General features: G+C 38.4%; 1 protein-coding gene across 1 annotated transcript; it reads left to right on the top strand.

The window, feature by feature from the left end:
- The first annotated feature begins 2398 nt into the window (after positions 1–2398).
- SUCLA2 (succinate-CoA ligase ADP-forming subunit beta) lies at positions 2399–23931 on the top strand. The gene is made up of 11 exons (XM_005147667.3): positions 2399–2552; positions 3928–4111; positions 13709–13808; positions 14017–14179; positions 16908–17036; positions 17485–17623; positions 18998–19159; positions 19241–19383; positions 21970–22090; positions 22386–22474; positions 23131–23931. The coding sequence occupies exons 1-11, from the start codon at positions 2466–2468 to the stop codon at positions 23203–23205; spliced, it is 1392 nt and encodes a 463-aa protein (XP_005147724.1). The 5' UTR covers positions 2399–2465; the 3' UTR covers positions 23206–23931.
- Positions 23932–25021: the final 1090 nt, after the last annotated feature.

Consider the following 25021-nt stretch of genomic DNA (forward strand, 5'->3'; position numbering starts at 1 on the left):
AATCTTACACCTATCAACCTTCCACATGGAGCCTTATCTATGAGCCACAGTCTCTCCAGGGATATACCTGCTGTGGTATGGGCTTATCCACGGCCACTGCCACTTTGAGGCACACTTGTTCCACACCTGTGGACTCAGCCACAGGTCACTGTTCCTTTGACTCAAGTTCACACTGGAGTTGCAGCCAGTTCCGCAGCACAGGAGCAGCAGCAGTGTCACGGCCATCAGCCAGCCCAGGCGCATGGCCATTGCTGTTATCAGAATGTTCCCAGGCACAGCACAGTAAGAAGATAAACAGTACAGCAAGCAGCAAGAGCATAAGCAGCCACAAACAAGCAGTAGACTATATACAGTATGGCAACTAAGTCCCATGCCAAGCATAGGAGCCTGCCAATTAACAGCTAAACAGCAGTAACAGCTATAAATTCATTCTAGCACATTCCAACCAAATCTGTTGTTATCTCAAACCCTTTGAGCCCCATGCTGGGCGCCAGAAAAGCACTGTCACGCTTTAACCCCAGCTGGCAACTAAGCACCAAGCAACCTCTAACTTCCCCCCTGTACTGGGATGGGGAAGAGAATCAAAAGAGTAAAACTAAGATAACTCATGGGTTAGGTAAAGACGGTTGAAGAGGTAAAGCAAAATTCATACATGCAAGAAAGAAAACCAAGGAATTCATTCACCACTTCCCGTGGTCAGGCAGGTATTCAGTCACCTCCAGAAAAGCAGGGCTCCATCACACAAAATGGTTACACGGGAAGACAAACACCGTAATTCCAAATGTCTCCCTTCCTCCTTCTTCCCCCAGCTGTATATGATAAGCATGATGCCATATCATACAGAGTACCACTTGGGTCAGTTGAGGTCAGCTGTTCCTGGCTGTGTCCCCTCCCAACTCCTTGTGCACACCCAGCCTGCTCACTGATGGTGTAGGGAGAGGAGCAGAAAAAGCCTTGGCTTTGTGTAAGCACTGCTCAGCAATAATGGAAACATCGAGGGAGGATACAAATAACTGCTACAGGTGAACCCAGGACACTGTGTTCAGGACACATCTAAACCACAGCCCCATACCAGCTACTGTGAAGAAAATTAACTCTACCCCAGCCAAAGCCAACACTAGCGAAAAGCCACTGTGTGTACAGAGGAGAGTAACAGCACGAAGTTTAAGTGCCCCTTTTGGCAGAAGGAAGTTTTTTGTCAGCTGTACTGGAAAATTTTGGATGGTCTGTCAAAATTGTGCAGCTGGTTATTGGTTCAGTGACATGAACTCCTCCCTTGCATGACTGAATGTAAGAGGTACAGGGCTAAGCACTGTGCTGAGCTCACTGCAGTGCTGAGGGGTAGGGATAACACTAAGAAATCAGAAGACCTGAAGCTAAGCAGCTGAACCATGGTAACTCTTTCTTTTGCAATACTAGCCCAAGGAGAAGCTATGATATTGCACTTTCAGTTTCAGAACAAAAAAAATACAAACCCTCTGGTTATTGGATAATTCCTGTTACAAAACTTGGGAGAATTACAGCTCCAGCATGTCTTTCCTTCACCTGAGATCTAGCTTTGACACACAAGATGTATGGAAATAACTGCACTTTTCCTCATTATTGGTAGAGGACAATTCTCGCCAGTTGCCCAGGCCACTACTCTTTTCCTACTGTTTTCTTTTACAGGAAGAAGCTTCCCCTCCTCATGAGTCGCACAGCCTGTTCTCTGGTTTCTGCAGCGACTGTCCCCTGCTTAGGTTCATTAACGACGTGACTCGAGGCCACCATGCTGAATGTACACATACTAAACTGTGACGGCAGAGACACCGCTTCGAGCTGAGTGAGCCACAGATGGGCTCTGTGTCATGGGGAGAGGAGGTTGGTACAGGGGAAGTGAAGGCAGGCTGCCAGCGCATGCCCAGGAATATTGGGTCTTCAGTTCAATTCGTAATGGATGTGTTTGAGTTGTTGCGTGAAGACACCCTGAAATAATAATAATTAAAAAAAGAAATAAAAATCAGAGTAAAAATGTTGATAATTTTTCCGTTTTGAAGCAGAACGGGGGGGGGGGAGGATGGTGGCAGAAGTGACCCTCTCCTCCCATCTGACACACACAGTGACAGCTGAAGCTGACGTGGGTGGGACGGTTGTGGGTGAATTACAGCCTTTTTTTAGGAGCCCTGTCAGAGAATACCCTTTTTTCAAGAACCAAAGCCGCTGGAAAACAAGAGCTTGGGAAGCCGGTGAACCGCCCGCCCTGCCTCAGTCCGCCCCGGCAGAGGGCAGCACAACCCATCGGGCACGGGCGGGGCCCTCGGAGACCATAGAGTCGAGCCTCTCCCGCGCCGCCGGCGCTTGTCATTGAGGGAGGGGAGTCGCGCGATCGTTTCCTGCTCCACCCCATTCCCTTTGCACCCTCCACCCCATCTCGGAGGTGGCGCATGCGCGCCGGGAGGGGCACCTGAGGGCGAAGAGGCTCAGCCATGGCGGCTTCCATGATCTGCAGCCGGGCGTCGGCTGGGCTGAGGGGCAGCGGTCTCCGCGCCGTACTGGGCACCGCTACGGCGAAGGTAGCGGCCGCTCGGGAGCGGGGGTGGGACGGAGTGGGCAGGGTTGGGCCCAGCCTAGCCTGCGAAGCGGTGGCAGGAGGGGCGGCCGTCTCGTCCCACTGCCGCCGACCTGTCCTGTTCTGTCCTGTGCTGTCCTGCTTCGGCCTGTCGTGGCGGCGGGGCCGGCGCTTGCCTTTGGTGTACGTGCCATGCCACCCTAGCTGCTGCTTTTGCTTGTGGCAGGTCTTGAGTGCGTGATCCCCTTTTTTTTCCTTTTCAAACTCCCCTACCTAACTTGGCTTGGAAATCCCGATGTTGTCATCTCTGCTGTCACCTAACTCATAGGATGAATAGGACTGTGTCAGTAGACTCTTATTCCAGCTCGCAGTTCCCCAGTCTTTGCCCTTGTTTCCTGTGAATGACTTACGGGTATGGTCACCTTTTTGGCTGAAGAACTCCAGAAAAACAGTGCAAACCAAAGAGCGAGGGAGGTTGAAGTGTGTAACGCATACTCCGAGAGACTGTCTTCTCCTTTCACGCACGGAGGAAGGTCGCTTCGAGTTCCCCTCTCGTGTTACGCACAGCCTCAGAACCCGGCTGGTCAATCAGTGCCAAGAAGAGCAGCTACAGTGGTCAGCACCTCTCACTTGGGTTTCATGCCAAGGAAGGGGCCTCCTGTTTGCAGAAGGAATCCTTTGGAGGCTAAATAGGCTGTGTCAATTTGCTAACTTGAAGTGCCATAGTGAAGCTTTTGTGCTGTCTGCATGCTTACTTTATTTAAAAGGAAATCTTAAAATACAGTCTGTTAAAACTTTTCCAATACAGACTGTTTTTTGTGGTGTTTGTGCCAATGGTACATATTAAAAAAAAAAAACACGAAAACAACCAACCAAAAAAAGCCAAACCAATCAGAATAAATGCAAGTTTCTTTTAGTTTCTGCTGCCCATCTTTCCCAAGGCTTCCCAAGTTTGGCAGACAGAGGCAGTCTACCAGAACTTTTGAATTACCTATTCTGTGTGCTTTTTTTTTCTGTTCTCTTATACTTCCAGATTTTCTCAAGGTGCTTTTCCCTACAGATATATTCCTTTAAGTACTTAAATGGTATCTAAATAGTGTTTTAACCTTGTCAGTCCTTGTCAGTGCTAGCAGCTTCACTGGCTCTTTCCCACTGCCTTAGTAAACCCTCACAAACCCCAGTACCAAACCTGACATGAATGACTTAAGGGTAATGTATAACAAGTTTAGGATTAAGTATTCAGGTGTTTGCATTGATACAGTAAATTGTACTTGTTTAATATATAGGGTTTTTAACCTAAGTTAAGATGGCAGTTTTCCCCAACAGTCATCTTCTTTGTTCTTTTTGTTTTTCTGTTTTCTGTTGTTCTCTTCCTTCAGGTACTTGGTGGAAGCCCAGGAATACTCAATAATCATGGATTTCAGGTGCAACAGCAGCAACAGAGGAGTCTCTCGCTACATGAGTATCTGAGCATGGGACTGTTGCAGGAGGCTGGCATTGCTGTTCCACATGGACTAGTTGCCAAGACACCAGATGAAGCTTACAAAATAGCAAAAGAAATAGGTATAGAACATATACAATTTAGGCATGGGATTGATACAAGGTGTAACTACTTTTTCTGTCTTTTCTGGTAAGACATTTGTTGGAGTTCTGAACATATCTTCTCTTAAAGAGAGCCTTTTCTGTGAAGCAACTTTCTTGTAGATTTGAGTATTTACTTTGGAGCTGACATTATCTTAATCTGATGTTTTCTAATGCTTAGGATTACTCAGAGAACAAGCAGTGTGCTTTCACACAGTGAAATCAGTTAAGTGATCTAGTTTTTCTTAACTGAGAGTGTCTTTATTCAGACTTGTTTACAAAGCTAAACTGCGACCCTGAAATGGGGAGGACTTGGTCTTGCTTCCATTAAAGGCTGTGAACATGTATTTTGAGCGTCATCGTTCCCATATACTGAATGCTGCAGATACTCTTCCAGTAACTTGTGAGTCTCACTTAGAAGGAATGGGGCAGGTATAAATTGTGTTAGCCTAGACTAATACAGCTACACAAACCTCTCTGAGATGAGCAGTAGACTGCTACAAATCCTGATGTCTTTTTGCTCAAACAATTTTAGAGGAGATCTTGTTTGAAGAGCTTCAGTGGTGGTAGCAGGTAAGGCTTCTGTAGTCCAAGATCTCATATAGAACAGAAGATGCAAAGCATACTTGCTTTTAGGTTGCAGAAGAAAAGTAAAATCCTATACCTTTGTAATTGTGCTGTTCTGGCAAAATGCAGCTGCCTTATGTGGGAGGGGAGAACTTTAATGGCTTGTAGTTAATATGCTAAATTCCCAGCTTGTTTATGGAAGGGAATCCAGTCTCCTTTGCCTCGTGCTTAAATACTGTATTTAGAGTTGAGCTTTAATTTTGGACTTGACTGCCTATTAATTTGCTACTTTATCTACTGTGTGTCTTAGTAAAACTTTGTTTTAATTGGGATGTGATGTAGAAGTTGGCTTCTGTTGTTAGAGCCATTAATGCTGTTTTTTTTTGTTTGGTTGGTTTTTTTTTTTAGCTTAAAGCTCTCCCTCCCTTGAAAAAATGTAGTAGGGTTATCACACAGCTTTAGTAAAGGATATTACTTATATTCCATTCTCATAATTAAATGCCTAAATCTCTTTCACCTCCAAATGGTTACCTTTCTAGTGATTCATAGGGTTACAGGCTTTGTAAGATTAATTTCTGCTTCATATGTGCATTTAAGGCAAGAAATGAAGTCTGGAAAAATATACCTTTTTTTTTCTAGAGCAAGTTAGGCTGCTTTGTAATGTAGAAAGGAATGGAAAAGCTGCTTTTCTTTCAGATATGATGTCCCAGAAATTCAGGTGTTGCCTGCCTGCCTGCCTGGTTTCTTTTGTTCCCACTAGAGAATAAATGACACAAAATTATAACTTCATTAGCATTAAAGAAAGGTATTAAAATACTTCTGGGAATGATTTAAAAGTCAGACCTGCTCCTTGTGTTCAGGTTACATTGTAGCATAATCTAAGCTTCACGAATTGGACATACCCCTTTGCTTACATGAATATGTTGCACAGAACTCCTTCTAGTGGTGAGGCAATCTTTGCCTGGGGCTCTTAGTGAGCAGGGAAACTCGAAGGTCATCATTCCTTTGTATTGTTCATTGTTCAGAGAGGGTTTATGTAGCAAAGCAGGTGTGTCTAATTGTTGTCTTTTAACTGTCTCAACCATGTGATGTCATATGTATGCCTCCAGCTAAAAGATTATCTGACCCTGAGCAGTGTATTGGGGATCAGAAAAATGAAGTATATGAGTTTGTATTCCTTCATAAGCTGGAATAGAGAAATTCCAGGCTGCTGGTTTCAGCCATATGCTTGACTATGGTGCTGTGGCTTTCTTTGGTACTTGAGGAAGAGATGACTTCCCAAAAGGAGAACACAGTGAAGGAGTTTGATTTATAATGAAAAAAAATCTCACTTTTTTTGGTCCACTTGCTGCTCATTGTTTTTTTTCGTTATGTAAGAGCTGTTGCCAGTAGATAGATTATCTTTTGCTTCTTTTTAGGTGTTAAACTGTCTTTTGCATTTGTCTAAACCCTCCCAAAGATAGTAGGTAACACTGTTTGCTGTGTTTTCCTAGTGGTGATCCACATGCTTCTGATAACCTTTAGTCAGAAACCTGCTGTCTGTAAACTTGAGTTTTGGCATTGGATTTCTTTCCTTTTGCAAATACCTCACTTCAGTTAGAAATGGGTAACTTTTTGTCCCAATGTATAACAAACACAACCTTCTTATTAACAGAGATTATTGTAGTTTAGCTGTGGCTGTAGCGAAATCAGTGTAAGCCCGTTGCATGAATAAAGCCAAAGCTTAACTATACTGATGATTATTATCACTGTGAGGTAGCTGGTGTGGTGGAATCAAGCTGAGGCATAGGGACGTTGCAGATTGTCTTAGAGCCTAGTTAGAATAGTGCACTAAATATTCTTTAAATAACAAAAATGATAAAATTTGTTTGAATTTCATTCAAAGTTATACTTATCTTGAGGTCTGAAGTTAGATGAAATAGTCTGGAAGCCAGAAAGGTTGCTTCCTCTCCACTCCCTCAGTTTTCCTGTGCTAAATGGTTTTTTACTGCTAAAGACTAAAATATCCTAAAGGGAGCAGATTGTTTACCTATATGTAAAGTAATTTTGAAATGTATATGGAGTAAAAAACAGTTTTTGAGCTTGCATTGTTCTCTAACATTTTTCTAATATTTTTTGTTAAGAAAGCTGAAATGAAATTAGATGCTGTGAGCAACTTCTTAGCCATGGTGACAGCTCTCTTAAACCTGGTTTGAGTCTTAAGGGGAAAAATGGTATATATATTTTTGCTATTTTTTAAAAATTTGGTTTCTGCTGCAGCTATCATATTTTTTATAGTGCTGCTTTCATCTCAGATTTCTGTTCTAGCTGGATTCTGCAAATAATTATTTCTTTGCTTCTATTTTTTAAGAATCCTTTCTGTTGTGTCATGGGAAAGTTGTCTTGTGTAATTACTACAGCATTGGTTTGCATATAGCTTTTTCTTTCCATATGTGGCTATTGAGAGTCATCACTGGAATTTGTTACTTTCCCCAAGCAGCTTTTCCCTGTAAAGAGTCTTCCATCTCATTTCACATAAATTATTACTGTATGCTGGTTCGCACATCTATGACCCTTTTAAAATAACTACTGTTGAGTAATTCAGTCTCTGAGAGTAGGTTTGGACCTCCTGTAAGTCTCACTGCTCACTTTTTCTCCAGTAGTTCACTGTCTCCATTCACGAACTCTAGATCTTATTTGTGCCACTGAAAGAATGCATTCTACTCAGAGCTGAGAAGACTTGCATCTGAAGTCTTTTAAAGACTTTCATTGATTAAAAAAAAAAAAAACCAACAACACCCCAACAATATTTTTGGTTATTTGTGGGCTTTGCAATATAAGGTTCTTCATGTGTTACATGAGTGAAAAAGTGAGCTGAGTAAATTCTGTTCCACAGTGTTGGTAAGAGGCAGCAGCAGTGTGTCTTGGTGGTAGACTCTATATAAAGTGTATAGTGTACTCTCAGCCTATGCATGCATGCCAGCTAGCGCTGTGACTGGTGCTGGTTTAGAATGTGATATGAATTTGTTGTCAATAACACGACTAATAAACCTAAAGGCTTATTTCTTGAAGAACAGATGCTTTGTCAGTGTGATATCAGGTAGCTCAGCAGAACACACTCTTTAAAATGTATTGCTGTTCATTAAGACAGCACCTATGAAAGTGTATGTATTGCTGTAACTGAAGACTTGATGCTTCCTGACTCTTCCCTCTATTGAGTCTCCCTCTGTTACCTTCTCCTCTGGGTGGAAGAGAGTCACATATTGTATGCGTATATAAAATTCTGCTTTTCTTTTATAGCATATGCTTCTCTACATGATAATTTGAAAGCTAAGATTTCTGAAGTGATTAATATCTTGAAGCAGGTTTTGTATTCTGGTAGTTTTGTAGGATTTTGAAATAGTGAATCCCATAGCTTTATGCTCATGGCAGATTGTCAAATTACAGTAAAATAGCTGTTCAGAATAGGAGGTGTTGGAAAAATGGGTGCGTAACATTTCACCTTTCTGTATCAAAGTTTTTGAATTTGCTGCTACTTTTGCTGTTGCAGTTTAGGAGATCTAGTCCATCTCCTTATCAGTGTGGGTTATAAAGAATGATCTAATTTGGTATGCTTTCTACAGAGAGAGTCAAGTGATTGGCTTGGCTCTATTCCCGAAAACAGTTCTGTCAGATGTTTCTTTTCTGACTTTTGAGTTCTTTTCAGTGTTGTTACTTTGTTTTTCTGTTTACTGCCTAAGCATGCAAACTGTATCTGTTAAAGAAAAGTAAACTTGGGTAGATTTATAGATTTGTTCATCTCTGGCTTGATTTAATCAGAAACCAAAGTTTAGTACATGTGCAGTTTTTTCTTAGGTTAAGTAATTGTTTTTTCTTTATTAGCTCTTCAAAAGAACAGGTATTCCAGGCTCTGTAGCACCAAAGCTAGGGTGATTTCCTCCTTGTCTATGCCACGGTTTCCTTGGTAGTCTCTGATTAAGCTGGTGGTTTTATTTTATTTTTTTATTTGTTTTGTATTTATGTAGGTTTTTTTTTTTTCTTTGTTCTGTGTCGCACTGAAAGCTCACATGTAGGTTTTTCTCTTCCTAATAGTTTTTGGTTGTTTTGCCATTATCTCTTTTCCTTGTTTTTCAAATATCTGCTAGACTATGTTAACTGATGTCTTTTAGGTTGTGTGTAGTCTGAAGCTCCAGAGCATTTATTCAGATGCTGTAGGATATGGATGATGAGCTAAGGTGGTAAACATGTGCAGAAATGCTGCAGGTCTTACATTAAAGAAAAATCTGCTGTAATGGTCAGTTAAATTCTAAATAGCTGTACCTAACAAAACACAGACTGTATACTCTGAAGAGATTCTCTGCCTGTGTTGGCAGAGTTAAGGTTGGCATAATCTTTGAGACTTCTGTTGATAGTACATTGTTACTTAAATGCTCATCTTTTCCCCTCCCTAATTCCAATAAATACTATTGTTTAAACTTAGAGATTTTATTATATCTGTGCAACAAGAAAAAAATGGTTCGTGCTTTAAATGGAAAGTTTTCCTGGAACTGAAAGCTTTTAAATAGAGTAACAGGCGAAAATTATGTGTCTCTGACTGTCTCCCAGGGTAAGTTTGCAGCTGAATGGTAGTTGAGAATTTGATTGGCACTATGTTATTAACCATCGCTGCCTTTTATTGTTGTTTGCTTTGTCAGAACACATCAGCCTTGCACAATTATTATCAAGGTGTTTATGATATGTGGAAAGCAGTACTGCCACTGCAGTCAATATTTATCAGAAGTCAGAATGGAAACTTGTAGAGCAGAACATTTTAGTATAAAGCTTGCCTGCCCTAATCATGAGACTTTCTACCTATGTAGAAAAGTCCAGAGATACAATGGAACAACAAACCTTGCTTCTTAAGGTTATCATAAGATTGTAATTTACATAGGTAACTCATGTATGCATGTGTTATCTGTGAGAGTATCTAAGGAGAAAGACACTTTTCTCCCACTCTGAAGGCTTAGGTTATGGAATCAGAAATTATCCCTTCCGATAAAGTGATACCAGCCCTGATAGGAATGAAGATATGGCTGTTTCCTGGCTGTATTATTCTTTTGTTGTCTAGTTAATAAATGAGGAAGGTGAAATGTATAGTGTTAGTATTGTATAATTTTTTTTGTTGCTGACTCAGTGTTCTGATGATTTCAGGCACCTGTTCTCATTGGTATCTACTCTTAATTTTCTAAACATTTCCTGGTTCTTTTCAGTCTGTTTTTACTTCCACATGCTTTTAGTGCTAACTGCCATTAATATGGAAATGCAGCTCTTAACAAATGCTTCTTTTGAGTTTTGTGTATCGGTCTGTAGCTTGTTTGCCTGAGACAGCTGTATTAAAGGTTTGCTATGTAGTTCTAGTGCCCTGTGTTCAGGCTTTACAATTTGTTACTGTGGCTGAGAGCAAATGTCCTGATTTCTGTCCTGCTCCCTTCAGTATTCCTGTCACTGTGCTTGTCACACAGTGCACAGACTCACAGAAGTACTGTCCACTGGGTTAGCTTTTGCGTTCAGTGCCTTCAGTGCCTTTTGCCAGCAGTGTCACTCTTCTGATATGCTCCAGGGCGTGATTGTGCAAACGCTTATGCTGGCACAAGAAAGGAGGCTGGAGTGAAAAGCTGAGGACAGGAGGCAGGGTAGGACTGCTGTTCTGGTGTAGTGTTGGCTGGTGCAAACTGTCCTCACTTTGTATGTGAGTACCTGCTCTAGGGCATAAACTGCTATTTCTCATAGAGACAGAAGCCCAGAAATATTTCAAAGCAGCGTAAGCACACCAGAAGGGCACAACTGTTGATCTCAAGTAGAAAAATGTTAGCTGCTGGTTTCCAGTTTTTTTCTTGGATTACTGTGTATCAGCAGTTCTCTGTGATAGTGCTGTGGCTGCAGATGAGGTGTGTGAGCAAGCATTTCTGCCCTTTAGTTTCAGGGTCACTTTAAATAGGAGCTGTAGGGAAAAACAAGCGAAGCTTATTGAACAATAACCTTTCTGCATGGGTTAAGGTTTTCTTGGGACATCTTATCTTGATTTTAGTTTCAGGTATGTCTGTGCAGCTTAATTACTTGTAAGCATAGCTGGCCAAATAGTTCTTGAAGTGTTACATGTTTATGCAATCAAGCTGCTAGTTTGCTTGCAGTGCTGTAGCAAGACAAATTACAAGTCATTACTATCATGCTCATTTAATGCCATAATTGCTCCATTCTGTTGCAATGATGACTTTTTTATGGCCAAAACTCATTGCAAAAAGTTTGAGGTTGTTTCTTACACGTGGTTTTTTTTCAGTCTTTATGTTTTGCCAAAGTTTAATCATGCGTAATAGTTAAATTCTTAAGAAATACTGTATGTGATGAGTGCAACAGTTTATTTAGCCCAGTATTTTGCCTCTTATACTGGCAAAAGGACATCCTGTTAAGGGAAAACTGTTAGCCTGTCTACTTTCTGCAGTCCATACCTCTCATTTCCTGCTAGCATTTTAGTAATTGTTGCCTTAGGAATATCAGAGGGAACAACTCTGCCCAATTCCTTTTGACTCTTGCATTCTTCCTTCATGTATTCTGACAGGCTTCACTATCTTCTGTGTAAAGAAGATAGTGCCCCTTTTTAGAACTGACTTTCCTTGGTAGGTGGCTTTTGCTTTTGGCTGGTGTAGAACAGGAAATTGAGTGTATGGTGTACATATAGTAGTGTGTTCTTGCTCTGTGCCTCACCAGGTATGGCTAAAGACCAGGATCATTTTCTTGCTTTGTTTTCTTTTGATAGATTTAAAGAAGTGCCAAGCTCTTTTAGTCCCTTCCTGTATGGGAAGGTCTTAACTTCAGTGATAATCCTGGTAACTAGTCTTTTCCATTGTAAATTACTTCTATAATCGCGTGCAGAGCTAAATGTCATTTGAGATCTTAACAGAGCTTTAGTTGGCATCTGGTTCTGACTTGTTTAGATATTGGTTTTTATTGCTAGGAGAAGTAAAAACTACAAAGAAGGTGCCTGTGGGTGAATTTTACGGCCTTCATGAAAATTTCTCTGTAGAAATAGCTTTTACTTTCTGGATTTAGTGTAGGAGATGTAAAGTAAGGTAGAGAAACAGGACCCTCTCTTCTGAGCTTCCTAGTGTACTGTAAATTAAATCTCTTAGTCTTGATTACTAAATATATCTGTTCTGAATCATTGTCAGAAACCAGATTTCCACAGAAAGTTCAAAAGAGTGAAATAATGCTGTGAATATTTTAAATCTTAAATATTTGAGTTACTTCAGAGCCCTGTGAAAAAAACTAGGTAGATTGTCAGGGAGAAAGGGATGTTATTTTATTTTTCCTTTTTTTTCCTAAATCAGATAATAAAATATTTTGCTCTCTTATGCTAACGCTAGGAAATCATGCTTCTCCACATTTTGTGTTTGTGTGTATGCCCAAGGTAAATTGTTTTCAAATGGATGGAAATTTGTTTTTAAGCTCATGTGTTGGAGTATGTGGCTTCATTTACCCAGGAAGCTACTATTGATAATCTTACTTACACATGAGGCTTAGTGTTTTCTAGAGCAAGCTGTGTACTCAAAGTAATTACATAAAAGTTAAGTCTTCTATAAGCCATGTTAACTTACTTGGTTGCTGGTACCTAGCAGCCACAAGAAAGAGTTGTCTTCCGGAACTGATTTAAATATTAGACTATATGTAAATAGCTGTTAAATAGTAAGTCAACATATACTTGCATGTTTATAACCTTCATGCTTCTCATGTCAACAGACTTTGTTTCAATTGTGAATTCAGAGATCTGTTGTTAAGTAGATAGCCAAGAAGGAAAATTTATAAGTAGCTGGTTGGGAGTAGTAACTTGACCATTCTCTTTGTTTATAGCCACCCTAGCTTGTGATATTATGCAAGTTTAATTTATCTGGCCAGGAAGGATGCAGACCAAAATAGGAAATAACATATCTGTGTCTGCCATAACCTTCAGGATGCACAGTTGCTAGTTTTGCTGGAGTACTGCGGTTTTCTTAGGCTTTCCCATGGTTGCCTTCTCACATCCAAGATAACAGCAAGTTCTTCCTTTGCTCAGAAAGACCGGAGTGGTTCAGCTAATGGTGGCATGAGAAAAGATGGGATGTGCTGCACAAAAGTGAATGGGGTAGCTCTTAACATCTTGCAGTCTAGTTGCTGTTTGCAGTGTATTTTATTGTAATTGAACTTGAGTAACTACTCAGGTCTTTGTTTTTCTTCCTTTATCACCTTAAATGACTTGATGAACTGAACTTCATTGCTTTATGCTTTATGTCTTGAACATCCTGGTCTTTTTTGATGATACCCTCTACTTTTTAAACCCAAATGCATAGTCTTCCCTACTTAGAATGGTATTTTGTTAAGGATTTTTAAGCAGTTGAAGATAACTAAAGGGTTTACTCTGCCTGCTCTGGGAAAAATAGCAGATTTGCTTAGGCCTCTGACATCTGCAAAGCACTCAAGCTTATGCATCAGTGCTCTGCAGAATGGAAGCCATAATGGACCTGCAAGTTGACTTGGGTAAGTGCCACAGTTACATATCGTTGCTGAGAAGATAGTGGTTACAGTTATTGTATTTGTACTTGATTGTGGAAAATCTTGGATTTTAGTATGACAAATACTCAGTGTCATCTTATTAATAGTCTGTGAGATACTAACCAGTTGTTACTGGGTGCTTAATTATTTGTGATATAAACGTGGTTTAAAGATACATGAAAACATCAACATTCTTGGACCAATTAGAACACTAGCTCACCAAGGTTTGTTCACAGAACAGCCTAAAGCTGAAATTGGTGGGTGGTTTGAGACTTTTTGGAATAACCTGTGTGAGTTACAATACCGTCTTTGGTTCACATATCTGTGTTTTGAATCAGGGGGACAGGATGGGGAGGAGGGAAGTGAGTGTGGAAAAGGGGCGATAAAATGAAAGCAGCCTTTATTATTCTACCTGGGGCAATTTGTTTTAGTAGTCACAGATGACAAATTCTGGGTTTTCTTTCATTCTAGGTTCAAAGGATCTGGTGGTAAAAGCGCAGGTTTTAGCTGGTGGTAGAGGAAAAGGAACGTTTGAAGGTGGCCTCAAAGGAGGAGTGAAAATAGTTTTTTCGTAAGTTGTTTCTAAATTATCCAGCCAAGTAGGAAAACTTGAAAGTTTCATATTATGAATTGAACCTGTTGCTTAGTTTAAAATCAGTGTTTTAAGTATTAACCTCAAAGTAACAAAAATTAGGTAAGATTTCTTTTTTTTTTTTTTAAATGCTACTTCTGTTTTTTTTCCCAGCAGTTTGTCACATTCTGAGCTTCTTTTATTCTAGTCCAGAAGAAGCAAAAGACATCTCCTCCAAAATGATTGGAAAGAAGTTGTTTACCAAGCAGACAGGAGAAAAAGGCAGGATATGCAATCAAGTATTTATCTGTGAGCGCAGATATCCCAGGAGAGAATACTATTTTGCAATAACAATGGAAAGGTCTTTTCAAGTGAGTAATATTAGAAATAGAAGTAAACTAGTTGTTATAACTGAAATAAAAAACACAGATACCAAAACAGTTTACTCTATTGGTCACTTGCTTTTGAAAATCAGGAATACGCATAAGCTAATTTTTTTTTCTTTAACAACATGATTGCCTTAGTGCTTAAATGCTTTAAAAATATAATGCTACAATTTAAAGCTAAGGAATAATAAATGAATATAAGTAGCTCCAACTGAAGTTCATAGTCGTATAGCTGAAGGGGAGATGGGTGGAGTGAGGGGTTTATTTTCATTTTGATTTGAGTTTGCACTTATCTATTAGATGCTCATACTAGAATTTAGTTTAAAAAGACAGCTATGTTTATACATGTACATGTACACACTATTTAAGTGTGTCAGGAGCATGATAAGTAAAAGCCTTTTGGAAGAGCCAATGGTCCTGGATAAACTGGACATTGTTTTTCTCCAGTGTGTGGAGGTTCCCAAAGGTGCACAAATGTGTTTCTCAGTTTTGAGAGCACTGGTAGCTTTCTTACGCCAGCACTCTTCGGGAACTGGTAAGAAGATTTGGGCCTAGTTTTCAGAGCTGTCAGGAAGATGAAAGCCAGAGTTTACTCCATGTGTATGTTCTGTATGTGTGGGTATGTAGTTTTTTAGGCTACAGTTCAAACCCGTTTACTGAAATGTGAGTGTATTTTCTGACAGACTAGTGTTCTGTTATGGAGCACGAAGAACGAATTGGTAACTTCAGTAAAGCCAAAGTAAAGCAGATCTTGGAACTTTATTTTCTGAAGCTTAAAAAGAACTGAGTTTGGTCTTTCCACTGCTTAAGGGTTTGCACAGGTGCTCTTCTTGGTGATTAGAGGAAAATCTTCAGCATCAGTATGAAATAATTTTCTGTGGAGGAATGAGGAAACTAGTCTTACCTTTTATTTTTTTATGCAAAATTAAGAGTTTAATTTTGTATTTTTCCCTCTTTCCTTCTCTGTAGTGTGCTTTGTGACAGGAAAATATCAATTGTGCTGTGTTTTAGTACAGTTACGTGACTTAGGCACTTACATTCTTTTGTACTGTGTAATAGAGCATGGAACATGGAAATGTTACAGTACGCACCCCAGACTTACCACAAGGTGGCATTAAAATACTGTAAATGGCTGGATTTTATGATCTTAAAATTCTGTAAACAATAAGCAAGCATCCTGAATGGAAGCAGTATTTGCTGTCACTGATATAAGAAAATCAGATAAAGAAGGGAAACATACTTTCCTGACTTGTTCTTGATCTCGTATAAAAAAATTCAATCTTATTAGTGTATATTGAGCATAAGCGTGTGGGTTATTGTCTTTTGATAGGGATGTGCTTTGGTTTTACTGCTGCCTTTTGAAGTCATGTTTTTAGATGTGCTTGTGTAATTGCTGTATCTTGTCTAGGGTGCTTATGATGAGGAAATGCCTTTCAAAAGAAGGAAGTGTGAAGGTTGAACAACACACTGTTTTCTTCCTTTAAAGGGAAAACAGTCTGTAAAATAGTCTGTTGAAAGTGAAACTTGATTTCTTGGGTGTTATTTGCCAGTAGGAGCAATATTTCTTATGTTTTGAGCAAAATTATTCACTTTGGTCAATTCTATGGAACTATGAGTTATTTTTATAACGTTTTGTAGCTTCCTGGTGGTTCAGGATGAATATCCAGAAATATTGATTGTGTTGAACCTTGACATTAGACGTAGAATAATTTACCATCTGTATGTTTCCAATTGGAAGGATGGTGCTAAGAGTGGTGTGGTTACTGAGCATGTTCTCTGAACCAATGTCATGCTTTATGTAATTAATTGTTAACTATTAAAAAAGACCTGTGCTGATAGGAAATGCTGCCTTAGTACACCATCTGTCATAATCCATGTGCGGGTGGTAATTGCAGAATTGCAATACACAATTGTGCGTAATTGCGATAAGGGACAGCAAGCTGAGATGATACAAGTATGTATCTTTACTGTAAACTGGAGGACTGTTCCCATGGGGAGAGATTTTTAGGTTCCAGTAGTGAGTCTTTGAGGTTTTTTTTGAGATTTAGATAGGGTTTGGGTTTTTTTTCTTTTTTTTTTTTTTGAAAAAAAACCACAGAAAACAAAACCTGCTGCAATGGTTCTTAATTTCTTTTATTATTGAATAGTTGAGTTCTATTTTGTCAGAACTCCATGACTTTGTTGTTCTATTGAACGGGGGTAGTGTGCACTAGTTTGTCACTAGTCTGCAGAACGAGATTTGTCCTTGGAGTTGGAGTATGGCAGAATGAATACATGAGTGCCTGACATTTGATGTGTGTTTTTGTAAGGGTGAGTGGAGAAAGGGGAGGTGTTTTTTTCTAGTGACAACCTAGAAGATGAAATGCATATGATTAGTAAGTTGAATTGTCTATCATAATTTAAAACTAGTATGTCTGTGTTAATTGCTCTGTTGCTATATACAAAGGAAAGTTTTCCCTGTTAAAAAGAAATTGGACCGAACATACACCTTAAAATTTGGAAAGTGTTATTAAAATATTATTACATAGTTGTTATTAAAATTATGTTATTACATAGATGTATTTAATAGATAGTAACATTTTCAGAGAAGTAAATGCTCACGTTTTCTAACTAACAAGAAGAATTTGCTACTGTGAGGTATCTTATGGGAAGAATAAATTCCAATTGTGTAATAAAAAGCACTTATGCTTTTTTTCCTTCCTTTTTGTTCCAGGGTCCTGTGCTGATAGGCAGTTCTCAGGGTGGTGTTAATATTGAAGATGTTGCTGCAGAGAATCCTGACGCAATAATTAAGGAGCCCATTGATATAGTGGAAGGCATAAAAAAGGAGCAAACTGTTAGGGTAATTGTTAATGTGGATAAGTACACATTAGGCAGGATGGGGGGGGTTGCTTTTACATTTTTTAAAGTGTGCATGTGTTCAGCCTGCTGACTTGTCTTAAACCCTTTGACATTCTGAAATGGATTTGAACTAAGTATTTAAGTATTTTCAGGTGACAGACAATGCAAATCCAACTCTGTATGGCAGTGCTTTATCTAGCTTTTGTGTAACTTGTAAAGGTGTATGATAATGACTTCTTGCTAGCTTCTTTTTAGAGTAAGTGCAGTGTTTTGTATTGAAAACAATCTCTTAAAACCCAAGAGTTCCTTTGTTTCCAGGAGAACAGGAGAGGGTCTGTATTTACAAATTCATTTGACACTGTAATAATAGCTAAACTGGAACATGTGTAATTCGTAACTAAATCAAATCCCGAATATCAGTTAACTGATAATGGATCTTTTACTTTCAGCTTGCCCAAAAAATGGGATTTCCTCCTAATCTGGTGGATGAAGCAGCTGAAAATATGATCAAACTATATAATCTCTTTCTGAAATATGATGCTACCATGATAGAAATAAATCCGATGGTGGAAGATTCATCAGGAGTTGGTAATGTTTCTTCTTTATATTCTTCATGTACCAGCTTGACATTTTTATAAACTTTAGTTGCTTTGCACTGCTAAAACTTCAGCTGTATACAGCAAGAGGACTTAGCATTAACATGGTTTGCAAACCCAAATTTAATAAAGCATATAAATTTGAAAATCTAGGCATAGTAGGTGTCTGTCCCTGAATTGCTAAGTAGGATTTTAAGTTTAAATAACTTCCTTTTAAGTTTTCTTTTTTTATTTATTTAAAAATAACACATCATCCACTTTTGGGTGTTTGGCTATCCAGGATAAAGCATTTCTGGAAGATGGATCTGTTCAAAAGGCTTTAAGTGAAGCTTGAGCCATATTGTGTATTCAAAGTTGGTACTGAAAAAGTAACCAGAGTAGTAGCACCTTTCTATTAATCTCCTGCTGTTACTACTTGGGCATCAGAATGACTGATAGAATTTGATATTTGATGTATTGAAAGACTATAGGTTTTTAAGTGGTGATGTTTGTAAGGTTTTTAGCACATCCAGTTGCAGAATAGTTAATATTTAATTAGAACCAATTCCCCTCTTACCAAAAAACAAATCTGTGGAGAATGTTTGTACTTGAACTCAAGTACAACAGTTTTAAATTTAAAATAGCTCCCTCATCAAAGTTTACAATTACTCTACTGTTATACTGTTATTACTCTACTGTTATTGTGTTAGGCTGTTTTTTAAATAATGCTGCTTAAATGAACAGTATGGAGCAGTCTCTCCCATCTGTTTCTCATGCCTTGTCATTTTTATATCATATGTTGTGAGGTATAGAGATGAAGTCTTACAATAGTACAGACAGAGACTTAGTTCTGATGTAAGGAATATTCTAGGTTTTCCACAACACCTGCTATATCTAAGTGAAATTTACTTTTGTGTATATTCTTCTGACAACTTTTCTTCAAACTTGGATGTTTTTTCATTGTGTTTCTGTGTGCTTACAGGCACTCACATTTAAATCTAAAAATCAGAAAACTAAGAGGGATTAGAAAAACCCAAACCAGAGATCTTCTGTAGGGATTAATTTAATGCTAATTATTGAAGCATAAATTACCCAGATTTATCAAACTGCTTATTGTAAGCTTCTTTGCTTTAAAGGTGACTTCATCTGTCTTATTAAGGTGTATTCATTTATCTTCTCTGCAGTTAAAGTGTTTTAACTGTTTTTGTGGGTAAACTTGAGAGAATCTTGTGTTTACATGTACTGCTAAGTCTGTCTTTCGCCAAAAGTGTAAGTTTGGACTGCATGAGCCAGCTGCCAAGTTTGAGTTGACATACTTTAGCATATTTATGTAGAAGTTGAGCTATTATTTTAATATAAAATGATGTTGTTTTTTTTTTCCTTTCAGTGATGTGTATGGATGCAAAGATAAACTTTGATAGTAATTCAGCCTATCGTCAGAAGAAAATCTTCGATATGCAGGACTGGACACAGGAAGATCAAAGAGACAGGGATGCTGCAAAAGCAGATCTCAACTACATAGGATTGGATGGAAACATAGGCTGCTTAGGTATGTTCTATTTAATGAAATTTAAATGACCTAATGGATTTATAAACTGAATTCCTAAATGTTATCTTTATTCTCATATAGTCAATGGTGCTGGTTTAGCTATGGCCACAATGGATATAATTAAACTTCACGGCGGAACTCCAGCAAACTTCCTTGATGTTGGTGGTGGTGCTACAGTGCAGCAAGTGACAGAAGCCTTTAAGCTTATTACCTCTGATAAAAAGGTGAGGGAAGAGTTGGTGTATCAAGGTTCAGGCTGTGATTTGAAAGACAATGCTTAGTGCATGTTCTCCAGAATACATGTTTTTAGGAGCATAAAATTAAAAAAGGAAAGAAAAGTGAGATGTTAGCTTAATTTTGGTGCAAATGAAAAAGGCCTGAAAATATTTTTAAAATTTTCCACTTTTTTAAAAAATAGATTCTTTGGCTGTGTACTGAATAAGCAGTTTTATATCCTCTGGTTGAAGTAACAGCTGTATTTGAATCTTTCTAGAAATCTTTGAATCAGAATTTCCTCCTGCCTGCTGTTTAAACCAAAAGCAGTATTCACTTGGGTTTCTCCTTTCTTTTTCTTTTTGTCTTTTGGGCCTGTTTTGCAGCTGGCTCTGTTTTGTGCATAGAGTTGTGGAGATGAATATTCATTGTGCTGTGCACAAACAAGTATCTAAGGTACTAATTATATGTAACGTAAGATAAAATAATTTTGTAATGACCTTGGAAGGGCATTAATGTTTTATCCTATCGAAAGCTTTATCAGAAGTGTTTGAATATTATTAAAATAGTAAAGTAGTTTAAACTAAAGGCAGAGCTTTACCATCCCAGAAGGACAATGCAAGGACTGGGTTGCTGGTCTACATAGAAATGCTTATCCCAGTAGGGACTCAATGGTAGCTTGAGACTTTTCAAAAAGAAAGAAAAATATGAAAAAAAAATGACTGAAAAAGGCAGGAGTGACTTGCAGGATCTGATAATGGTATGCTGCTTTTGCACCAGAATTTCATCCCCCACTTGCTTATCTTTGGAAAGGGCCAGAAACAAACGATGAATGATGTTACAGAGAAGCTTAGTCTCTTTGCCATTGGAAAGATTTTTGTTGCCAAATGCAGGGTCTGACACATTCTCCATGGGTGTTATAGAATTATTTACGTTGGAAAAAACTTTTTAAGATGACCAAGTTCAGCCATGAACCTAGCACTGCCAAATCCACCACTAAACCATGTGCCTAAGCGTCACATCTATTTCTTTTTAAATACCCCCAGGGATAGTGACCCCACCAGCTTCCTGGTCAGCCTGTTCCAGTGCTTGACAACTCTTTTGGTGAAGAAATTTTTTGAATATCTAGTCTAAACCTCCGCTGGTACAACTTGAGGCAGTTTCCTTTTGTCCTGTCACTTGTTACTTGGGAGAAAAGACCTGCCTCGCTACAACCTCCTTTCAGGTAGTTGTAGAGAGCGATAAGGTCTCTCCTCAGTCTCCTTTTTCAAGGCTAACCAACCCCAGTTTCCTCAGCTGCTTCTCATAAGGCTTCTTCTTTCTTCACCTTTCAGCAAACCAGTGGGAAACTGAGGGACATAGGCACAGAGCACCTGAATTACAGAAAGAAGAGAAGAAACAAGAAAGAATCTGGGAGTTGTTGATTTGGGACAAGTTCTTAAAATGTCAGCTCTCTGCTGATGCAAGAACAGAGTGTGTCCAAACAGACTTGTTAATACATCTTTCCCTTTCAGCCTTCCTTCAGGTGCTCATTGTTTTATCAAAACCTGATGACTGTAGGTGGGATTCCTGCTAGTAAAAGTCAGAAAAGAGCAGTGCAGACCACTTGTCTCATGGACTGTACTCTGGCTGCCACTCTGGGTTCAGTTCAGTGATTGTTTGGAATATCTTTCTAGGGTGCCAGTCTAAGTTGCTTCCACCCATTAGTAGCAGGAGCAAGAACTATCTCACATAGATGAGCTATTGTAATTGCAGGATAATGAGAACCAAGATACTGTTTCTTAAGCAGTTGCACATGAATGTTTTGTCTTGTTAAGTTTGTTCTGTCTTTCATTGTTATCTGTGCATTTTTGCTCCTCCTTTATTCAGTCCCTCACCATTGACCATGATCTGTTTTACTGCTCCTTTCTATCACTTCAGTAGGAAGATACTTTCCCTTAACCTCAGGGCTCTGTCCTGAATGAAACATATTTCAGAGAGCTTACCTCTAAGCATGCTAGCTTTTAACTTGTGTAATCAATTTCTCATGCATGAGTTTTGTACGTTTTTTTTGCATTCTTTTGCCTGGCTTCTTCAGTATTTGGAGGTACTAGTGTGGGAAGTACCTCTGCTGGAGTAATGTCAGAAATGGAGAGATAAACAGTTGACAGACTAAGTTGTTAAATAATTTTGCTGGAGTTTTATCTGTCTGATTTGGTTGAAGAAAATCAGCTCTCTTCAGAATATTCTAAAAATGATTAATAATGTACACTGTTGATTTTATACAGAAAATGAGTGTGTGCCTTTTCAAGCATGCACAAAGAATAAACACTATTAAGAGAAATGGTGATTGCCTGCAACACATGCTGGATTGAAGGACAATGTAGAAGTTTCCTGGGACAGGCATTTTCCTGGAAGTAACAGTTCTGCTGTATGTGACTTGACAGAACTGTGCTTCTATTGCTGATGGTCTCTAGAACAGAAATGTTCCCTGTCTTGCAGAGTCCCTCGTTACACTTAAGAAGTTTGAATTTTCCTTACGCTGAAAGGCTGAGTGGTACTTTAATCTGATGTGCCTTTGCCCATTTTTAATGTGAATATTGTCATTGGTTCTGTAGGTACTGGCCATACTGGTGAATATTTTTGGTGGCATTATGCGATGTGATGTGATAGCACAAGGCATTGTTATGGCAGTAAAGGATTTGGACCTAAAAATACCTATTGTGGTACGTTTGCAAGGTGAGTATGCTTCAGTAGATGTTAAATATATTCTGTCCATATTGACAAATGTTCTTGAGTTTATATTGTGCAGCCAGTTGTCTGAAGATTACGGGTAAGTAAGGCAGACCTTGAATTTAAATGGTGAGATTGGCAAGTTAATAAAAAGACATTTCCTGCTTTTGTAACTGCTGAAGTTGTCTTCTAGATTTATTCACTAACTTACTTTTGGAACAGGCTTCCTAGAAAATAGGAGAATGCCCTGGTGGTAGTAGTCTTCTGTTCATTAAAAGCGGCATTTTATCCCTTTCTTAAGGTACACGAGTTGATGATGCCAAGGCTTTAATAACAGCTAGTGGCCTCAAAATCCTTGCATGTGATGACTTGGATGAAGCTGCAAAAATGGTAAGTTAGCTAGTTATATTTTCAGAACATAGCATCTGTTGCAGAATACTAAGAAGCTGAAACTCCATTCAGTTAACTAAATATAGCTTAGCATAAATCAATATTGCTTATTTTCAGGGCCTGAAGAAAATGTTTTACAAAGCAGTAAATACATGTTCTGTAAGTAGAACTACTCCGCAGTCAGAAGCTATCAGAAGCCATTATACCCCCAAAATTTCTAAGTAGGAAGTAATTTATAGACTTTTTAAGTTGTTATGCAAGACAAGTTGAGGCTCCATAAGGTATCAAAATAAGATCCAGAAATGTTTGCAACAAGAACTCAAAGAAGTACCTTTTAGATACATAGACTCTCTTATGAGAGCACCTCCCAGGAAAACGGGGTGGTGCACAAAGTTCACATAAAGACACATATACTTGTATTATTTCATCAAGATACTGGGTTGTAAATGAGAACCAGGCGTTGTATAACTGTTGAGATGTTTTCTAATAGACTTAACTGATCTTTCATTTGAAAGTGATTAAGAAGCACTGGACTAATAATTCCCCTGCTCTGGATTTTGCTGGTGACTCTCTGGCATTACTTTGTTTAAAAAGGTTGGTCTAGCTCATTCAAGTTAGGATTGCTTTCAAGTCAGTCTTTATTTTCTGTTTTTCAGGTGGTGAAACTCTCCGAAATAGTAAGCTTAGCAAAACAAGCTCATGTGGATGTTAAATTTCAGCTGCCAATTTGAAATGAGGAATGCCATGCTGGTGTCTAACATGTTCTCTGAAATACTGTGTTCTGTGGGATAGCTTTCATTTTCTTGTGGAGGTTTTGACTATTTGACAGGCGCACAAACTGAAGTACCCGGTTTTAATGTTAACATTCAGAATGGTCAGAGTTCTTGTAAAAGCGTGTATTGCTGATCTTTTAGTCCTTCTTAGTTGTTTTCAAGCCTCTAGCTTCTGCTGCAGAATGTCACTTGCGATATATTTCTGCGTTGTCCGAAGTAAAGCTTCTGGTTGAAAAATAAGTATTCTGAATAAATTCTGAAGTTACTTTACTTGTAAATTTCGTTAAAAGTAAATATGACTAGATTATCTGGTTGTCTATATGGAGAAATGTATTGAAACGGTATTTTATGTTGGAGACAGTTGTCCTTAGCAATATAATGGAGATGAGCTCACCAATCATTATTTATGAACAGGTGCATTTGAACTTGATCAGAAACATTTTTAGAAGTGCTTCACTGAAGTGGCTGGTAACTCTTCTGGACAACGTGTTTATTCACTACAAGATATACTGTAGCACTTAGATTTTCACAATTTCTGGTCCTTGCAAAAAAAAAGCATTGTGTAGTTTTATATATGAACGAGTATTTACCAAACTTCAAGGAGACAGAACACATAGAGAATGAAATTGTTTATTGTATATTGCTAATGAAATTGTACATTAATAAAATGTCTCCCAAAACTTTTATAGTCTTTTTCTGTATATGTCACCATTTTGATAAATTACATATACTCATGGACTAAACCATAATGTAGGATAGCAATATAAAAGCTTCTTAGGAGTCAATTTACAATAGCATATATGTTATTTTTTTTCCCTCCTTGAATTTCATTGCATGATTAAAAACACATGAACTCACACTGTGGTGAAAAGCTTGAACAGATACCATCCATATAACGTCTTACTGAAGTGGCCATAACTGATCTCTGCAAAAACAAATATGCAAGAAAATGTCACTTTTTTTGGGAAATAGTGCTTCTACTAACAAATGAATATTTATTTTTGTCACAGTGCTGTTGACTTTGTAATTACACAGAACTTGGATGATGATCCATTTTCCACTTAATTTCCAAATGCTGTTAATAACTCTTACTCATTTTTTGTGTTTTGTAGGCCTGTTGATTTTTTTTGTTGTTGAAGATGCTATTTTCTTGGCTAATGATAATGTAGTTTTATCAGGAAATAATGAGCAATTGTCTGTGGTGGGATTTCACAATGTGAACTAAGGACTTAATAGGATTATATGAAATGTGGGGAAACAGTCAATCATATGCAGCTTTGAGGTAGTTAGGGTAATAAATGAAGAAACTTTAAACTAGCATAGTGTATTTCAGCAGTCTTTTGGCAGTACTAAGAAAAATCAGAAATTAAGGTCACTCTGAATTTAAATAGGATTATTTTCAATCCTGTGTGTGGTATCACGTAACTGAGTACTGTGTGCTGTTGATCCAGCATGCCAAATTAGGCTTGTGGGTATGCTTGGAATTGTTTTTATTCAGTGGCCTGAATGGATTTGCAGAGGTAACCAGTTTGAATAGATTTATTAAGCATTGAATAATTTGGATAATAAAATTCATTTCTAGCCTGTGAGTTTGCTGCTAATCTTATTTTTTAACTTTAAAATCTGTGTGGAATGATAATGTCCTAGGTTCATACAGAGGATTTTTTTTTTAACCAGCCTAACCTTAAATCAGTAGGAACAGTAAGACAGAAGTGACTTGATGTTCTCAAAAATGAAAAATGGAGATGGTATTTTAGTACAAATGCTGGACTAG

This window comes from Melopsittacus undulatus, chromosome 2, assembly GCF_012275295.1.
Source record: "Melopsittacus undulatus isolate bMelUnd1 chromosome 2, bMelUnd1.mat.Z, whole genome shotgun sequence".
In the NCBI taxonomy this organism is placed as follows: domain Eukaryota; kingdom Metazoa; phylum Chordata; class Aves; order Psittaciformes; family Psittaculidae; genus Melopsittacus; species Melopsittacus undulatus.

Coding starts and splice junctions, on each gene's coding strand:
- SUCLA2 (XM_005147667.3), top strand. CDS start 2,466: ATGGCGGCTTCCATGATCTGCAGCCGGGCGTCGGCTGGGCTGAGGGGC. Junction 13,809..14,016: donor GGAGTGAAAATAGTTTTTTC/GTAAGTTGTTTC, acceptor CTTTTATTCTAG/TCCAGAAGAAGCAAAAGACA. Junction 19,160..19,240: donor TGGAAACATAGGCTGCTTAG/GTATGTTCTATT, acceptor ATTCTCATATAG/TCAATGGTGCTGGTTTAGCT.